This window comes from Octodon degus, unplaced genomic scaffold, assembly GCF_000260255.1.
Source record: "Octodon degus isolate 3935 unplaced genomic scaffold, OctDeg1.0 scaffold00008, whole genome shotgun sequence".
Classification (NCBI taxonomy): Eukaryota; Metazoa; Chordata; class Mammalia; order Rodentia; family Octodontidae; genus Octodon; species Octodon degus.
The window spans coordinates 2,854,005-2,871,148 of record NW_004524584.1 but is presented as its reverse complement, the minus strand read 5'-3'; the positions used below and the strand labels follow the sequence as shown (position 1 = coordinate 2,871,148).

Sequence of the window (17,144 nt, the reverse complement as noted above, 5' to 3'; positions counted from 1 at the left end):
GAAGGGTCTTCAAGGTGTTCAGAGTCTCACTACTAGATCCGACTCGTAGTGATCCACCTGCTTACAGCCTCCCAAGTGCTGGGATTACAAGCACGTGTCTCAATTGTTGTCTCAGCACACCCCGGGGCGGGGTGGCATGGCAGGCCTGGGGATCAGCAGGCCTGGGGATCGAACCCCCAGCCCCTGTGCCTGCTTGCAGGCACTTTAATCCACTGAGTTATTTGGTTGGCCCACAAACCTTTGGCTTTGAGATGGAAGCCCTGGAGAAGAACCAATAGTTAGTACTATTGGTGTAGTTAACAGAAAACAGCCAGAGCAAGGTAGAAGCTGCCTCCATGACGCTGGCATCTAAGCTGAGTACAAGGCCAGACACACAGCAGGATGCAGGCATCGAAGATGTGCCTCCTCTGCCCTTGTGGCTGCAGACAGGGCAGCCACTTGTGACCTCTGTGACCTCACGCCACAGCCAAATCTGACTGTCCAGGTTTGAGTGAAGAGTTCTAGACTGGTGAAGAGTTGGGAGCTGTTGGCAGCCAATGGTTTTTAGTTTTCTTGGTTTGTTTGTTTGTTTGTTTGTTTGTTTTGTCACATGGAACCAACAATAAGCAGGAGCTGATCTTTGGAATAAAATCAAAAATTGAAGCAGATGCAGAGAAAGGAATATAGGCCCATAGGAGAAGAAAACTGACCAAGTTCATGTCTCTGGTACCAGTTCATTCCCTGATTATTGCATCCCTGCCTTGAGCTCTGTGAGATGCTCTGTCTTACCTTATGGCACATTCCTTCCTCTGCCTCAGCTAGAGGTGGGTTTTGTCATTACCCACGGTATCATCTACTGATGTACAATTCATCCAATGGCCATCTTGCAAAGCTTTCTCCCTTGCCTATCTCTATTCTACAGACTATTGCCTATTTTTCACTTTCCTAGTCTTCCTTGAAGTGGTAGCTTCCCACATAGCAGAGATTCAACAATAATTTCTTTGCAGAAGTCATAGAAAGGAGCCTTCAATACAATTGTGAAGGTTGGCCTGTGAAAGCTATCTTATAACTGTGAGAGTTGAGCATCAGAACAAAATTCAACACATTAAATATGGTAAAAATAAAGACAGAGTCTGGATTCCCAGGAGCATAATTTTGGTGCTAACCATAGCTAGCAACGGAGACCTTTTTAGGTAGTATCAACTCATTTTGCTGTCTTTAGCCAAAGAGCTCCTAAATGAAACATCTGCGAAATGAGTCTTAAGAAATGCAAAAGAAATCCCGCAGACTAGACCCAAGGTGGCCACAGCAGTGAAAAGCCAAGTGTTGGGGGTGGGGGTGGCTGAGTGGAGTGGGATGGCAGAGCAGAAAAGCACAGCTAGCAAGGAGCACAGGGACAGGAAGACTGAAGTAGACAGTGACAGTGGCTCTGTAGCCCAGAGGTGCTGTGCAGAGGCTGACTCTCTCTCCTTTCATACCACATACTACATGGAAGCTGATCCATGAGGTGGGTAGTGTTAGAATAGTGCCAAGTCCCCAGGAGGGCCCCAGAGAGGCACAGATTCAAGAACAGATGAAGTCACAGGGGCCCATTCTAGGAGAGAGGTTCCCACAGAGAAAGCAACTTCTCACCAGGCTGGTTTATCTGAAAACCTCATCTCAGGCTATTTATTTATGCAAAAGGAGTTGGTTGAGAAATGAAGTCCGAGGACATGGTATAAAGAGCACAAACTGTCTACCGGCTTGGGTTGCATCCCACTTCTGTCGCTTGCACAGAGCCTCGTGCAGACTTAAGCAAGGCCCTGGACTTCCCAGCCTGTCTCATCATTCCATCAAGCAACCCAGTGAAGATGGGGAAAGTGATGGCTACACCAAAGGGCAGTAGTGAGGCTTAAATGAGATAATAAGCAAAGTCTGAACCGGGGGCCAGGCATTTAATAAGGTCTCTGCCTTTACAATGGACTCATCTGCAGCTGACCGGAAGGAAAACAGCACTTCTTCTGCCTGAAAGGAGGCATCTGCCTCTTCCTCACTTTACATCCCTCCTGCTGAGGACTCTTCCCTCCCTTTCAGGCCCTAATGCAACTAGAAACACTGGGTGCCCAAAAATCCAAAGCAAGCCTCACAGAGAAGAAGCCTATCAGCAGCAGCAGCTGGCAGGTCAGAGGACAGATGTACCTTCTCCTCCTGCGAGGCGATGAGCCTGGCTTGCTCCCGCAGCTGGGCATGGAGGGCATTGATCTGGCGCTGGGCCTGAGCAGCTGCCTTCCTCTGATCTTGAGACAGGGAGGCCTGGAGCCTCTCATTCTCCTGTAGCTGGTGGGCACAATATGGTGGTCAGTGAAACGTCTTCCAAGACCTCTGCAGGGTTTCACTTGGGGCCAGGTAGGGGGTTTCTAGGCCTAGGCAGGTAGCTTTCTAGCAAGATTAACTGCCTTCCTATTTGGGCAGATTTTTGAACAATGCATAAGAAGAAGGAAGAATGGAATCAGGTCCCTGAGACCAGGAGAGAAAGTGCTATTCAGATGTAGCTACCCATTAAGGGCCATACAGGCAGGCTGCAACCAAAAGTCACTGGATACACATTTTAGGATAAAAACAAAAACTAAAGAAAATGTGCTAACATGCTACCTCCAATAAGAGCAGACATAAAATAAGACTACTGGGCCAGCGAGACAGCTCAGCAGCCTAAAATGCCTGCTTACGCAAACTTAGGTAAATGCACAGGGACTACAGTTTGATCACCAGCAACACATGCAGCACCAGTGTCAGCCCCAACCCTAGGGTGGGCGGAGCCAGCAACACACACACACACATACACACACACAAAATTAAATTTAAAAAAAGACATTTTTGGTACAGGGTCTTCAGGGTCTACAGGGTCTCACTACATAGATCAGACTCATAGTGATTCTCTGTTTTCAGCCTCCCAAGTGCTGGGATTACAGGTGCACACCACCACAGCCAGTCTCAATTGACTTCTCAGTGTGCCCCAGGGGCAGGGCTGGCGTGGCACACCATGGATCAAACCCCAGCCTCTGTGCTGCATGAAGACTTTAGAAGACTGCATAAGAAGGAAATATACATCATTGCCTGTGGGTGGAAGTAGGGTCAGGTGGGAGTGACTTTACTCATGCACCTTAATGTGTTTCTTCCAATTTTGGAACCAGTTTGAATATATTTCCTATTTGACAATGTTTCAAATGAAATAAAGCCATCACTAGGGAATTGTGCTCTTCGGTAACAGAGTGAGAAGCAAGTGTCTGCTGTGTGTCACGCTCTGCTCTAACATCATCATCTTCGGGGCTTTCTGCAGGCAGCTCATGGAGCTCTTGCTAGCTGGCTTTTTCTTCCACTTGCCTCCCTTCAGGGGCATTTATATGGAAGAGTTTTCTTTGCCACAAGCCTGCTGCTCCTTGGGACATCAGTAAGGTCCATGCTACCGGCGCTGTCCAGGTTGGCTTTTCAAAAAACCTCAACATGCAATCATCAGATGACTCATCTGAGTCTTAAGAGTAAAGGAGGAGCTGCAGGAGGCAGCACTGAATAAAGGGTGTTTGGGGTTCAGGATACAAGACTAGAGGACCTCGCTCGTGGCCAGGAAAACTGTTGGCTAGACAGCTGCACCCTTCTGTGTATTGATAAGGGCCAGCAGCCAGGCACAGTAACAGCTACAAAATATCTGACAGGCACCTCAAGCAAAGATAGAAGGGACAGGAATCATGAGGAGAGTCACCTCTCTCCTCTCTGTCATACGCTCTTCCTGTAGTTCCTTCAGTTTCCTCTTCCATTCTGTTTTCTGAAAGAGATTAACAGCTTATTAAATGGACCCCTCTAGATATCAGTATTGTTCTAAAGCCACAGAAATTAAAAAGTAATGGCTCACGATTAAGCAGATAGACCAGTGGGTCAGAATAGAGAGCCCAAACAAAGGTAAAAGCAAACGGAAACTCAGCTGAGGGGATGGAGAGATAGATTATTAACTGAAGGTGTTTGAACAAGTGGCTAGCTGCCTACCAAACTGGGCCTTTACCTCACACCTTAAACCAAAGTAAATGCTAGGTGGGCCAAAGACTCAAACATCAAAAGCAAGAGCATAAAAGCACTAAAAGAATACATACAAATATATAGATTTTCTAAATCTCAAAGGAAGGCCACTAAAAAGAGTGAGAGGGCTGGGGATGCAGCTCAGTGGTAGAGTACCCCTCTGCATGCACAAGGCCCGGATTGGATCACCAGCAGCAAAGAAAAGGCAGGCAGACAGGCAAGCAGGCGGAAGGAAGGAAGGAAGGAAGGAAGGAAGGAAGGAAGGAAGGAAGGAAGGAAGGAAGGAAGGAAGGAAAACAAACTGATCCATTGATCATTCTGCACACAAGCACACAAACACATGTTGCAGCCAAATCACAATACTCAAAATTGAAGGACCAAAGAAAACTGGGGAAACAGCCACACCTAGAACAACAAAGGGCTAACTCCCACACATTACAGGAACTCATAAGTGGGTAGGAAAAACAGAAACAATGGGGAAATAGGCAAATACTGTGAAAAGATTTCATAGAAGAGAAAGTGGCAAACCCTTTAGAGCTGCCAGACCCGAAGCTCTCTGTCAACCTCCTTGGAGTAGACAGAACACAGTATTGTCTAATGGCTGTGACAACTGCTCCTCCCACCATGGGCCTGGAGCAAGGCCCACTCAGCAGTGGCCAGAGCCACCCCCAGGACAGCATACTGCGCACAAGCTTCCCCAGCTTTGTTCCATGATCTCACACTGATAGCATAGAGTACACTGTGTGGAAGCACTTACAGCACAGAAATTGCTATATGCTAAAAATTAAAGCTTATTGGCTCCAGGCACTGGTTATTAAACATTAACCCCTGGATCCCTCCCAAATATGTCCAAATCCAGAACACTGTCACACTTCCTGAATGGTTAGAATGAAATGGTGATAAAAAGTGTCAAATAGAAACTCATAGGTGTTTGGATATATTTTAGAAAAGATCTCAGGAAAACTGGACATTTTATACAGCCTCCCCTGAGAAGCTTATTCTATGCAATCATGCGTTGGGACAAAGGTCTGAAAATGTAGAGGTTTCATGTCTTTCAGCTTTGCTGAGTCCACAGAGCAAGGAAGAAAGGCTTTCTGCGCATGACCAGGTTCTTGGCTTGCTCTGGGGAGAACGGCATGGAGCCTCAGCTCACCTGGGTCTCCAGCTTCTCCCGCAGGGCCCGGAGCTCCTGGGCCTGCCTCAGTTGCTCCTCAGACTCCTCATCGCGCAGCGACCCAAGGTTGGATTCCGTCACTCTGTGGGACTGCATAGCCTGCAGCTTCTGAAAAGACCAGGCATCTTTTTATTTAGATGAAGATCTAGGCCAGATCTAGGTCTGATATTGACTTTTGCACCTTACCTGAAAACACTGACAAAAGGGCAAACCCTACCTCAACCACAGCCTTCCAACCCAGCCTCCCTAAACCTATGCACCAGCAAATGCTCATACAAATCAACATCTCCCTCCTGAAGACTCGGCTCTTGCCAAAGGGCTGCCATAGAAGAACAGCACTTAAGAGTGTCCTCTCAATTTCACATAAATTCTGCTACACTAAAAATGCTGAATTCTTCTGACTGCTGCCCCATTTCTTTCTCAGTCTGAAATAAACTGTAGAAAACCAGACACTTAGAGACCCTCAGGCACCCCAGACTACTTCTGCCCCAGCATTTCAGTTAAAGACTCCTTGGCAGCTCGGTGCACCCCTCTCTAAGATAAAGTTCTCTCTCCTGTCAGGTGACTCAGCCAAAGCAGGCTCTCAGACTTCTGTACGGCGGGGGATGGGGGGGTCAGTTTTGAGGAGCAAGTTTCACAGTGTAATTGATTTTCCTCAGTTCCTCTAACATCAAGGATAATATGTCCTACGTTTTGAAGATTGACTGCCTTACAGTACTTTTGATAGTCTTTCTGGATGGAATCTTACCAGGCTTCCCCCAGCCCGAAATTTTAAAAAAAGAATTTCTAAAATCATTCTGTAACTAAACTACACTGGTGATTTTGTATTCAACTTTGTACCCTAACAAAAGTAAAATAGCAACATGTTAAGAGGAGGCAGGTGTGAAACACAAAAACCACAACCTAAGTGTTCTTGTAGGGGAAGTTCTAAAATATTAATAATAAAAGGATGGGATGTCCCAGTTTAGAAGGATATGACCCAAGTTAGAAAGGAAACTGTGAATGGTAAAGATCGGGTCCTCATTTACCAATCCTCTGGATCTTCTAACCAGAAGTCACCCTACAACCCTAATAAGGTACTTTCTGAACGGTAACTTCAAATTCCACAGCTGGTCTTTCAAATGTCCACTCAGCCAGCACCATGTCAGGCAAACTGCGGAGAATAATTGAGCGATTTTTAGATGAGCCTGGGAACGGAGGCGTGGAGGTGAGTGCTAGGCGCTGAGGCCCACATGGTGGAGCCACATCTCGACTTCCACACATCACCCCTGAGCCAGTAGGGGAGCTTTAGGTTGATGGCTCAGGCCATGTTACGGTTCATATCTAGATGTTGCCCAGATGTTTTGGAAGGTATAGCTGACTCACAGTGAGGTGGTGGGTCTGGTGGGAAGAGGCGGGTCACTGGGCACCTGCCCCTTGCCCAGTTTATCTCCCTCCCAGCTCCTCTCCTTGTTCTCTGTGTCCAGAAATATCCTATTCCAGTCCCCCTTCAAAAAGCCATATCTATGTTTCTTTAGGCAAAATTGGCTTAACTGCAAGAAGCACTGTTGGACAGTTAATATGCAAAACCAAAACTCCCCTTGATGTTAGGGGGACCAGTGAAAGATAAATACATTTTAAGAATTGTCTCGAAACTTTTCTCTTGTTACAGAACTTACAAGGGAAGATATAACCCAGGAATAACTTTAATAAAATTTTCCTGCGTAAATTTGGTTGTAGACCCAGTAGATCTGGACTTTGGAATCTCAAAAGCTAGATTCAAATCCCACCTCCGACCCTTACTACTTCTGTGACCTGAAGCAAAATATGTGGCTTCAATTTCAATGCAACTAATATTTTTTTTATTTAAAAGAAAATTAATAAACTGATATACCTTCTCCTAGAATGTTATGGTTGTTTGCCTATTATAAAAATTAAAAATGGGGCCAGCCAGATAGCTCAGTGAATTAAAGTGCCTACTTAGGCAGACACAGTGACCGGGGTTCAATCCCCAGTGTGTCATGCTGGCCCTGCCCCCAGAGCACACTGTGATGGCAACTGAGACTGGGCATGGTGGCACGTGCCTGTAATCCCAGCGCTTGGGAGGCTGAAAACAAAAGGATCACAAGTTCCATCTGTGTAGTGAGACCCTGTAGACTTTGTACTAAATACATTAAATAAATAAAATAAAGATTAAAAATGTATGTAAGGTGATTTCCACAGAGGTTAGGAAATAGAAAATATAGTCAGTAAATGTTAGCTGCCGTATGTGACCTCCAGACACCCGGTGGGCCCCAACGGAGTATCGACACACAGCTGGTATTCAGAGAATGTGCACATTCCTATATCCAGGAGAAAATGTATTCATTAAAATTTTGCCTCTCTTTGCAGGCACAAAGCTCTGGTTTGGATCCTCAGCACCACAAAAAAAAAAAAAAATGATGCAAAATAAGGTTACTATCTCAGGAGTTCTTACTATATACCAGATAATGTTAGATACTGTATATGTGTTCATTAAATCTTTCAGCAACCTGTCTTAAATGAAAAAAAGAGGCACATTTAAGTTTTAGTGAAGCAGGTCACACAGCCAGTAAGCAGGAGCACTGTGAGCCTCCCTTAGGCTCTGATTCCAGTTTCCAGTTTCAGAATGTCTTAGCTTCAACAACATGAAATATAACTAGTGTCGACTACGAAACGAATTTTGAGAACAAACAAACAGGTTTTCAACAGAAAGAAAATCTTTGAAAGGCTTTTTATATTGAGCACCTCTGCTAGTGTAGAGTTCTGGTTAGCAACAGTTTTAAATTCATCCCAGAGTAACTGCTTTAGCTTGTCTATTTCTCCATAAAATTTGGTCCGCTCTTTTTCTTTCCATTCATCAAATTCTTTCTTCATTTCTATTTCCCTCTGACGAGTAAGCCCTGCTTCCTTTAAAAAAAAAAAAAAAAGAAAGAAAGAAAGAAAAGGCAAGAACAATTGAATCATTAATTCCACGTTATAGCAAATATTTGTTGAAGATCTGCTACAGCTCCCTGTCGTGTGTGTCACTATGGAGACGCAAAACATTCACCCCCACAGCCAGGGTGCCTGGCCTCAGAGTGGCCCTCCCTATCTAAACCATGAAGTCTCTGAGGAGAAGGACTTGTCTTCTCTTCCCTTATTCTTTACATTGCCTGGCACAGTTGGTGTTCAACGGATGTTTGCCAAGGTGATGAATGGTGGTGGGCAGTTGAAGGAACGAGTAGGCCACGTTCGTGTATTTTCATTCTATAAACAGTTACTGGACATTTCCTCCAGCCTTGGTCCTGAACCTTTCAGAATCACACCCGTGTTTTTTCCTCAAAAAACCAACCAACCATGCAGTAGAAGAAGTTAAAATTCAAGTTCAAATGCCTTCAGTAGGTGTTGACTAACAAAGGAAACTACAACTCTCTGCTCTACTTTTGATCACATGGGTCTGGCAATGATCACAAATGATCTGGTGTTTCCTTCCTAAACTCCCTGAAATAATTTGCCACATCCAACAAGGTGGCCCTCTAACTCTGGGAACTGTGCTGGAACAGTGGCCCTGTGGGATCCACGGGAACAGTAGTCTGCACAACCCTGGGTCTCTCTGACGTTTCCCCTCCACACCGACCTGGAGCTGGCGCTGTCTCTCCGCCTCCCTCTGCGCTTCCAGCTCGCCTTGGGTCCACTGCAGCTTGGCTCTCAGCTCTTCCAGTAGCTCCTCAGCTGGTCGTTGCTGCTGCTTCTGCTTTCCTGGGGGCCATAGCAAGAGAAAGTACAAGGCAGTGTGGAGTGTAAGCCTCTCACGTGCAGTCACACCTCAGCCTGAGGCAAGCCTGGCCACGCAGCTGGCTCACAGTGGGCAAAGGACTTAACTTCCTGTGCCTCTGCTTCCCAAACTGTAAAACAAAGATGATCACAAGAGCCAACTCAAGAGCTGTTTTTTGAGGATGAAAAGTGACAATACAAAGTGATCAAGACAGTGCCTGTCATGAAGCTCAATAAATGTAAACTATAATTGTCCTGTCATTTCAAATTAGTATTTTGATAGTCCTGACATACAGAAATGCAAAATGACTAAAGTGACAAAACTGGGATACTAAACAGAGTGCATATGCTGACCATTAATGCAAAGAGCCTCCCTGTACAACTCTGCAAGAGAGGAAGCTAGGTAGTGCATGCAGCTGTACCTTTCAGGTCACTTTTAAAATAAGTATAATTCACATGGACAGTGTTAAGGTTCAAATGAAAAGATAGGACCTTGAAAGAAATATTCTGACTCAGGTTGTTTTAGGTAGACACTAATCTTTTTTTAAAAAAGTTTGGTAGTACTGGGGATTGAACCCAGCCAGGGTCTTTGTACTGAGCTACCTTCTCATCCTTTTCTTTTTTATTTTGAGTCAGAATCTCAGTAGTGGATAAGCTGCCCAGGCTGCACTTGAACCTGTGATCCTCCTGCCTCAGCATCCCAGAGTGCTGGGATAGATCTATGCCCTAATGCCTGGCTAGCGTTTTTTAATTAACAAACAAAATTGCATATATTTCTCATGTAAATCATGTTGTTTTACATTATAGATGTAAATACGTGTTGTAGAATGAGTAAATCTAGCTAGTTACCTCACATCATTTTTGTAATAAAAACTTAAAATACTCTCTTACTATTACCTCAAGTTTTTTAAGTCATAAATGACTCACTATGAAGTACAAAGCTAAGCTACATACAGATAAAGCAAGGGTCAATGAAAAAGACGTCAATTATTCTCAAATATTTGTTAGCTTTTAAAGTACAAGTAATTTCTAGACAGATGGTACTATTATTAAAACATTAAACCTTCCTTTGACAAAAGATATAGCTTTCCTCGATTTAGTCTTTTTGGAAACAATTTCTAGGTGGACAGAAATTATTTTGGTTGAATGAAATGATTTCAGGTGCATCTAGACAAGGAAACAGAAACCAGCTGCCTAGAAATGAAAAGTCAAGAACCTGAATGACTTTTTAGAGTATTTTCCCTCTCCTTGTAGTAAGGAAATATTAAGAACCAGGCACAAAGGGTCACATAGGAGAACGCTGATCATCCTGTGCTGTGAAAATCCTGAGTAACCAACACATATATTCAGGGGGGGATAGTATGACATAAATTTATGATCATCACATAATAGAATACCATTCAGCTATTAAAAATCACATTTTCAAAGATGACTTAAGACATCAGAAAATCTAATGTCATTTCTGTATCAGAGGCACATATTTGTTAGAAAACAAGTATATAAGACATGCAAAATTTATTTTTCCTTAGCCCCAGGGCAGAGTCAACAAAAATTAGGCATATAGAATGCATAGTAACTAGGTAAGTGATACTGTTTTAAAACTCTTTTTAGAAAGGGGAATTGAGATGATGGAAAACAGGGTGGGAGAAAGGTTTCCTTAAACTTTCTATATATTTATTTTGTTTTACAGGTATTTCTATTACATCTCAAAATGTAGATATCAAGTATGAAAATGTTTTTGTGGGGACAGCATACAGCCTTGCTCTTCATGTTAGGATTTGAAATGGTAAAATTAAACAAAGTGATTAAGTAATGATAAGCTCAGGTACATAGGAAAGCCAAAGAACTGGTTTGACTGCTCATTTACCCCATTTAAACTTATTCAGAGCCTGCTTCCCAGAGCTGCAGACTGACCGAAGGTGGGAGGTAAGGACCCTCCAAAGCTCCTCCGTCTGACTGTCCCATTCCCAATGAAAGCCACAGAAATTCAGAAACCAAGAACTGACTAAGGCTGCATCATGGAAAGAGACAAAGCGAAGGCTGGAGCCACCTGTGCCCTTCTCCGCAGAAGTGCTCAGAACTCTTCTGGCCTCTCTAGGACACCCCTTGGTGAATGGTGGGATGGCTCCATCCTCAACTAAATGATGAGGGCAGCTTGGGTACACATTTGTGTGCTGCCTGGGCCCACTGCCCAAGCCGCGGGCCTCTCCACAGTCCCAGCAGAGTCCCCAGCTACTGCCTGGACTCACCAGCGTCTGCCACACCTGCATGCCTGCGCTGCATGTGGCCCCGGAGAAAGGTGGCGTTCATGAAGGTCTTGTCGCACAGGTGGCACTACACCAAGGAAAAGCAATAGGGAGTATGAGATTAGATCCCCTCCATCAGCCTGAGATTTCCCCTTTGCCAAAAATTCCCTTCCCTTTGAATTCTTGGATTGCTTCAAAAATAAAGAATTTGAAGGGCTCCATATATAGCTTAGTGATAAAATGCATGCTTAGTGTGTGCAAGGCCTGAGGTTCAATCTTCAGCACCACAAAAAAAAGGAGAAAAAATAAATAAAAAAATGACTTACTCTGAGTCAGGAAGTGATTCAATTCAAAACACTGCCACTGCCCTAAAAAACTGAAAATTGACTGACTGATGATGCTAAGGAATTTCTGTTGATTTTTCAGGGTATGATGATGTTTCAAAGAGGGAGCTCTTGCCTTTTAGAGATACATACGGAAAAGCTACAGAAATAATCACACATACAATTAGTATGCTTCAAGTCAATCTAGGTGTGCGAAAGTAGGCAGGGAAATAGACGCCACATCACTGACCATGAGTTGAGGACAGCTAGGCTAGGCAGTGTGTAATACCCTCTCTATGTCTACATATGCTTCAACACCACAGGCAGAGGACAGCAAATACACAATGTCTGTATCTCTACCTCTCTCTCTTAAGGCATGGCACTTGCAGTCTCTCTATCCTGTTGTCTTTTCACAGTCAGACTTCAGAACTCAGCTCAGCACATTTTTGCTAGTTGATCAGAGTAAAGGGGAATTTGATGAAGAAGGACACCATTTCTCACCCCCTCCTCCTGCAGAGCGGTGGCCCTAGGGCTGGAACTCAGGCAATCATCTTTGGCAATGAAGAAAGCCACACATGAAGAATTGTGTCCCTAATAACTGTGCCATTACACACTAGCCCTGGGTTCCTTACATTCAGACTTCATTAATGAAAAACAAAAATAAGCTTCTATCTGGTTTAAATAAATAATCTGAGATTGTCTGTCACTCACAGTCTAACTCTAATCCAAATGGATATAGCAAAGACAAGCTAGAGTCTGGTGACCACCTGATTCCTAAGACAAGCCAGACCTGAGTTGCTCTGTCTCCCCTGGACTTTTCAGTTAAGTTAATCAGTAAATTTCCTCCTGGCATTAACCAGGTTAGACTGCTGGGGTGGTTTTGTTTTTTGTCTTTTCTGAGACAGGATTTCACTATGCAGTTCAGGCTGGCCTTGAGCTCATTTTGTAGCCTAGGCTGTCCTTGAACTCACAATGACCCCCTTGCCTTGGCCTCCAGAGTGCTGGAATTACAGATGTGCATCAATCACCATGCTTGGCTTTAGGCTGTTGTTTTATCACTAACCACTAAAGAGGTACTAACTTTTAAGTCAAAAACAACATATCAATTACTATTTTATCAACTAATGCTGTATCGCCAGGATTCCTTTGTCCCATGATGGTGTTGAACTATAATGAAGTTATACAGTTGGCCTCCATCCCTGCCTGGTTCCTGATACAGAGCTCCTAACACCCATGTCATTTCCTGAGCAGTAAAAATGATAGCTTCTTTTGTAATACTCTTTGTTCTTAGTATATGGTTCTTAACACAAGACCTTCTGGGCTCCTTGGGCTCATAGCAGGGACAAACTCTCTTTTATATCCTTAGGTGGCTGACTGGTGGCTGAGAGCCCCTGGATAGCTTTAGGGTGAGAGCTGATCACCAGAAAGATCAAGGTAGGCCTGAAGGGTCAGAACTTCAAACCCTACCCTCTGAGCTCTAAGGAGGAGAAAGGGGAGATTTTTACTTAATCACAACAGCCAATACTTAATCAATCAAGCCTGCCTGGTAGAATCTGCATTAAAGCCCCAAATAATGGGATTGATTCTGAGAATTTCCAAGGGGGTGATCACGCTGAAGTGTCAGGGCCCACATACTTTGCCATGCGCATGTCTTCTGCTGAACTCTTCTGACTTTGTAATAATCCAGGAATAGAGTGTCTTGCTGAGTTCTGTGAGCCATTCTAGCAAATTACTGAACCTGAGAACCATATCTTGGGAACCTTCTGTTTTAGTCAAGGAAGTACAGTGTTGGGAGTGAAGCTACCTGTACCTTGGGTATCGAGGACAAGGCCACATAAAAAGTGTACACAGCTCACAGAGCTGATGCATGTAGTGACTTGATCTTCACTTCTGATATCACAGTTTTCTCTTGTCCCCATGAAGCCACCACATGTTTCCCATAAAGCCACCAAGACACACTCACTGTTCTGGTAATTAGATTAGATTTCCTTCCTTCCCAGATTCTACCCTCCCTGTAAACTCTCCATGAACTTATTCATATGCTGATGATAGAAATAAACTCACTGCACATGCTAGGTAGTTCCTTTCTCCTCTCAGGAGAGAGGGCTCCACCTGACCTCAGCTTTTGTGTATTGATTCCTGTCTGTTTTCATTGCCCACCATCCTCCCTCTGGAGTTTCAAGAGCAGTGCTGGTCATGGCAGTACTGGAGGCCCAGGGCTTGCAATTGGCACCTGAAGGAGAGCTAGTCTTAAATGGTTACATGGGACCTGGCCCTGTCTCCAGGTAAATGGTGTCAGAACTGAGTTAAATTGAAAGATGCTCATTGGTTTTGAAGAATTGGATAGGGAGAAATCCACACATCAGATGTCACAAATTTTGTGAGAAGAAATGGATTGTCCACTCACCACCAAACTGAAAACCTAAACCACTATGACTTGTGCTTACAGCCTCTGGGCCTGGTAACCATAACGATTTATTAAAGGGCAAATGTTCCTAACTGTATTAGTCACTTTTTCATTGCTGGCACAAAACAGCTGACACTCACAATGTAGAAGAGGAAAGGTTTATTTGGGCTGATAGTTGACCAAATCCAGTGGAAAAACGATGGTGGAAGGGGATAGCAGAGGAACACTGCTCACCCCGTGCAGCCAGGAAGCAGAGGGACAAGGGAAGAGCCAGGCAAGAACACACCTCCCAGGCACATGCCCAGTGGCCCACTCTTCCAGTCAGGCCCCATCTCCTACCAGCACATTTCAGGACCCCCCTTTCAAAAGCTCCCGCTCTGAACTTGAGGCTTTTGGGGGACTTTTTTTTGTGGTACCAGGGATTGAACCCAGGACCCTGCACTTGCCAGGCAAGCACTTATTCTACTGAGCTATCTCCCCAGCCCTCCTTTTTTTTTGGGGGGGGGGACATTTTAGACCTGAACCATAGCATTAACCCACACTTTGTATGGAGAGGGACTCGAATACTCAAATGCAATGATGCAGTCACTTTTCCAAAGGGGCTTGGCTCCACTGTTATCTCAACATACACTGATTCTACACACACACACACACACACACACACACACACACACACACCCCACAGTGAGCCTAATCAGACCTCACAGGCTTTCTACCCATACACAGCATCTCTAAAATGCTCCAGACCAATGAGAATGGTCCAGAGCAGCCTTGTGAGTGACTCAGGGTGGTGTTGGCCAGGTGGCCTCCTGGCTGAGGTGCACAGCCCTCCATTCTTCCCACCCTGCAGAGATTGCTTACCGAATGGTAGTTGTGGGCACCTGTCTGCAGTAGCAGCTGCTGGAGGGTGCTGATCATCTTTCGACGCCGGCGGCTCTCCTCCCTTACACCCTTGAGCTCATCAGCCTGGCGGCCCAGCTCCTGCTGCCCACGCTGCTGCTGGCCCAGGCTGGCCTGCAGCCGGGCCTCCAGCTGGGCAACGTTGGCACTCAGGCAATCCTGGCAGTGCAGCAGGTACTCAATGATGAGCTGTGCCAGGCGCAGCACCTTGAGCAGCACTGGGTCCACAGGCTGTCCACAGCGGCTGCACACCTCCTGGTTCAAGTTGCAGAAGGTAACACCAGCAATGTTCTCCTGCAAAGTGGCCACGTCCAGCTCCTGGGCCACACGGTCCACATCCAAAGCATTTATGCGCCTCCAGTCTATGCTCTCACGGCGAGGCTGGAACTTGAAGGTGGGGAGTGTGTAGGTCTCATAGAGTGGGCTGCTGAAGCCTTCAGCAGTGGTCGCTGAAGACTGCATGGGTGAGAGAAGCCCTGAGCTGACCACCGGAGTAGGGTGCCACCAAGGCCACGGCAGCTGGCCAAGGAACTGAAAGAGGACCTAAAAAGTGAGGAGAGTCCATGTTAGGCCACATAGACTGTACCTTAAGAAGAGCAAGGCAAGGTGAGGTGCCTAGAAGAAGCTACAGTGTTTGCAGTATGCACTGCAATAGCCAGAGCTGCAGACGGGAAGAGTTGGGTTCTGAAGTCACTCAGGGATTTGGAGATTTGGATCCTCTGCCTTGAGTAAGTCCCTTCCCTTTAGATGTTCTGTTATTTATGAGGTTCAGAGAACTCTATTAGCAAGGCTGTGATGAGGAAGGAAGCAAATGAAGCACTCAATCTAGAGCAAGGCATATTGTAGGTCCTCAGTGAGCCCTTTCAGGCCCCCTGCAAGAATGCCTCCAGAGAACTTTGTGAGGGGGAGCTGGCAACTATATAAGTGGGTCCTTCTGCAAGCCTACACTTACCTCAGGATAAAATTCAACAACTTGCCAATTAGGTGGGGTCTGCCCACCTCCTATCCAAGTACTAACCAGCCCCGACCCTGCTTAGCTTCCAAGATCAGATGAGATTGGTCACGTTCAGGCTGGTACAGCCATAGACTCTGCCCACCTAATTCTACCCTAGCCGTGCCTTCTATAATTTTAAGATTCTAAAATGGAACATAGATGAACTACATTTCCCAGTTTCCCCTGCAGTGAGATACAATTATGTGACTAAGTTCTGTCTGTGCAATGTAAGGGAAATGATGTCTACCTCTGGGGGACAAGGGCAGGTAAGTGACCTGCCATGTTTCTGCATAGATTGTGCTCAGTCTGCAATGAGTCTTTATTTTGGGGTGTGTGTGTGTGTGTGTGTGTGTGTGCGCGAGCATGCTGCGAGTGGAATCCAGGAACTCACATATGCTTGGTTAGCATTCTACCACTTGGCTATACCCCCTGCCTATGGGCTTTAAAATAACAAAGCCTCACAAGTTAGAGAAGAGTTCTAGGTTGCTGCCAAAGATTTAGATTCTACTCTCAATCTTCTTGGAAAGCACAGAAACTGTTCTCTCTCTCTCTCTCTCTCTCTCTCTCTCTCTCTCTCTCTCTCTCTCTTTCTCTCTCTCTGAATAGTAATTTGACAATATCCAGGGAATTTAAAATGAACACTGTTAGTTGGGGATGCACTTCACTGGCAGTACGAACACTTGCCCAACATGTGCAACACCCAAGGCTTGAGCTCAAGTACTACAATCATTCAGTTTTACAAGTAGGTCCACTGTTGGTGGGAGTGCAGACTGGTACAATCACTGTGGAAATTAGTAAAGAGATTCCTCAAAAAGCTAGGATTAGGGCCAGTGAGATAGCTCAGTAGTCTAAAGCAACTCTTTAGGCAAGCTTAGGTAACATGTCCACCAGCCCTGCCCCCAGGGCAGGCTGAGCTGGCTACAATAAATAAATAAATAAATAAATAAATAAATAAATAAATAAATAAATAAATAGTTTAAGAAAAGCTAGGATTACAGGTCTCAGTTGACCCAGCTATTCCCTTCTGGGTATCTTCCCAGAAGAATTAAAAACATCATACCACAGCAATATATGTGCACCCATGTTTATAGCAGCACAATTTTTATTAGCCAAATCCTAGAAACAACTCAAATGCCCATCAATTGAGGAATATATAAAAAGGCGGTATTTTTATACAACAGAATACTACTCAGCCACAAAGAAGAATAAATTGGAGACTTTTATAGATAAATGCATGCAACTTGAGACCATACTCATGAGTGAAATAAATCAAACTCCCATCTACAAACATCATTTTGTCTCCCTGGTGTGAAAAACTGAA

The 17,144-nt window shown here is 44.9% G+C and overlaps 1 protein-coding gene across 11 annotated transcripts in view; it reads right to left on the bottom strand.

The window, feature by feature from the left end:
* Positions 1–17,144, bottom strand: part of Dzip1l (DAZ interacting zinc finger protein 1 like) — a 51,861-nt gene that overhangs the window by 17,616 nt on the left and 17,101 nt on the right. For 10 of the 11 annotated variants that reach the window (XM_023706741.1, XM_023706747.1, XM_023706753.1 and 7 more), the window contains 7 exons: positions 14,791–15,372; positions 11,203–11,287; positions 8,817–8,938; positions 7,946–8,107; positions 5,180–5,308; positions 3,716–3,778; positions 2,158–2,295 (listed from right to left, as the gene is read on the bottom strand). In XM_023706741.1, coding sequence (XP_023562509.1) covers positions 2,158–2,295; positions 3,716–3,778; positions 5,180–5,308; positions 7,946–8,107; positions 8,817–8,938; positions 11,203–11,287; positions 14,791–15,291 — 1,200 coding nt within the window. In that variant the 5' untranslated portion in view covers positions 15,292–15,372. The remainder of the gene's footprint in view (positions 1–2,157; positions 2,296–3,715; positions 3,779–5,179; positions 5,309–7,945; positions 8,108–8,816; positions 8,939–11,202; positions 11,288–14,790; positions 15,373–17,144) is intronic. The other variant, XM_023706771.1, reaches the window with a different exon arrangement.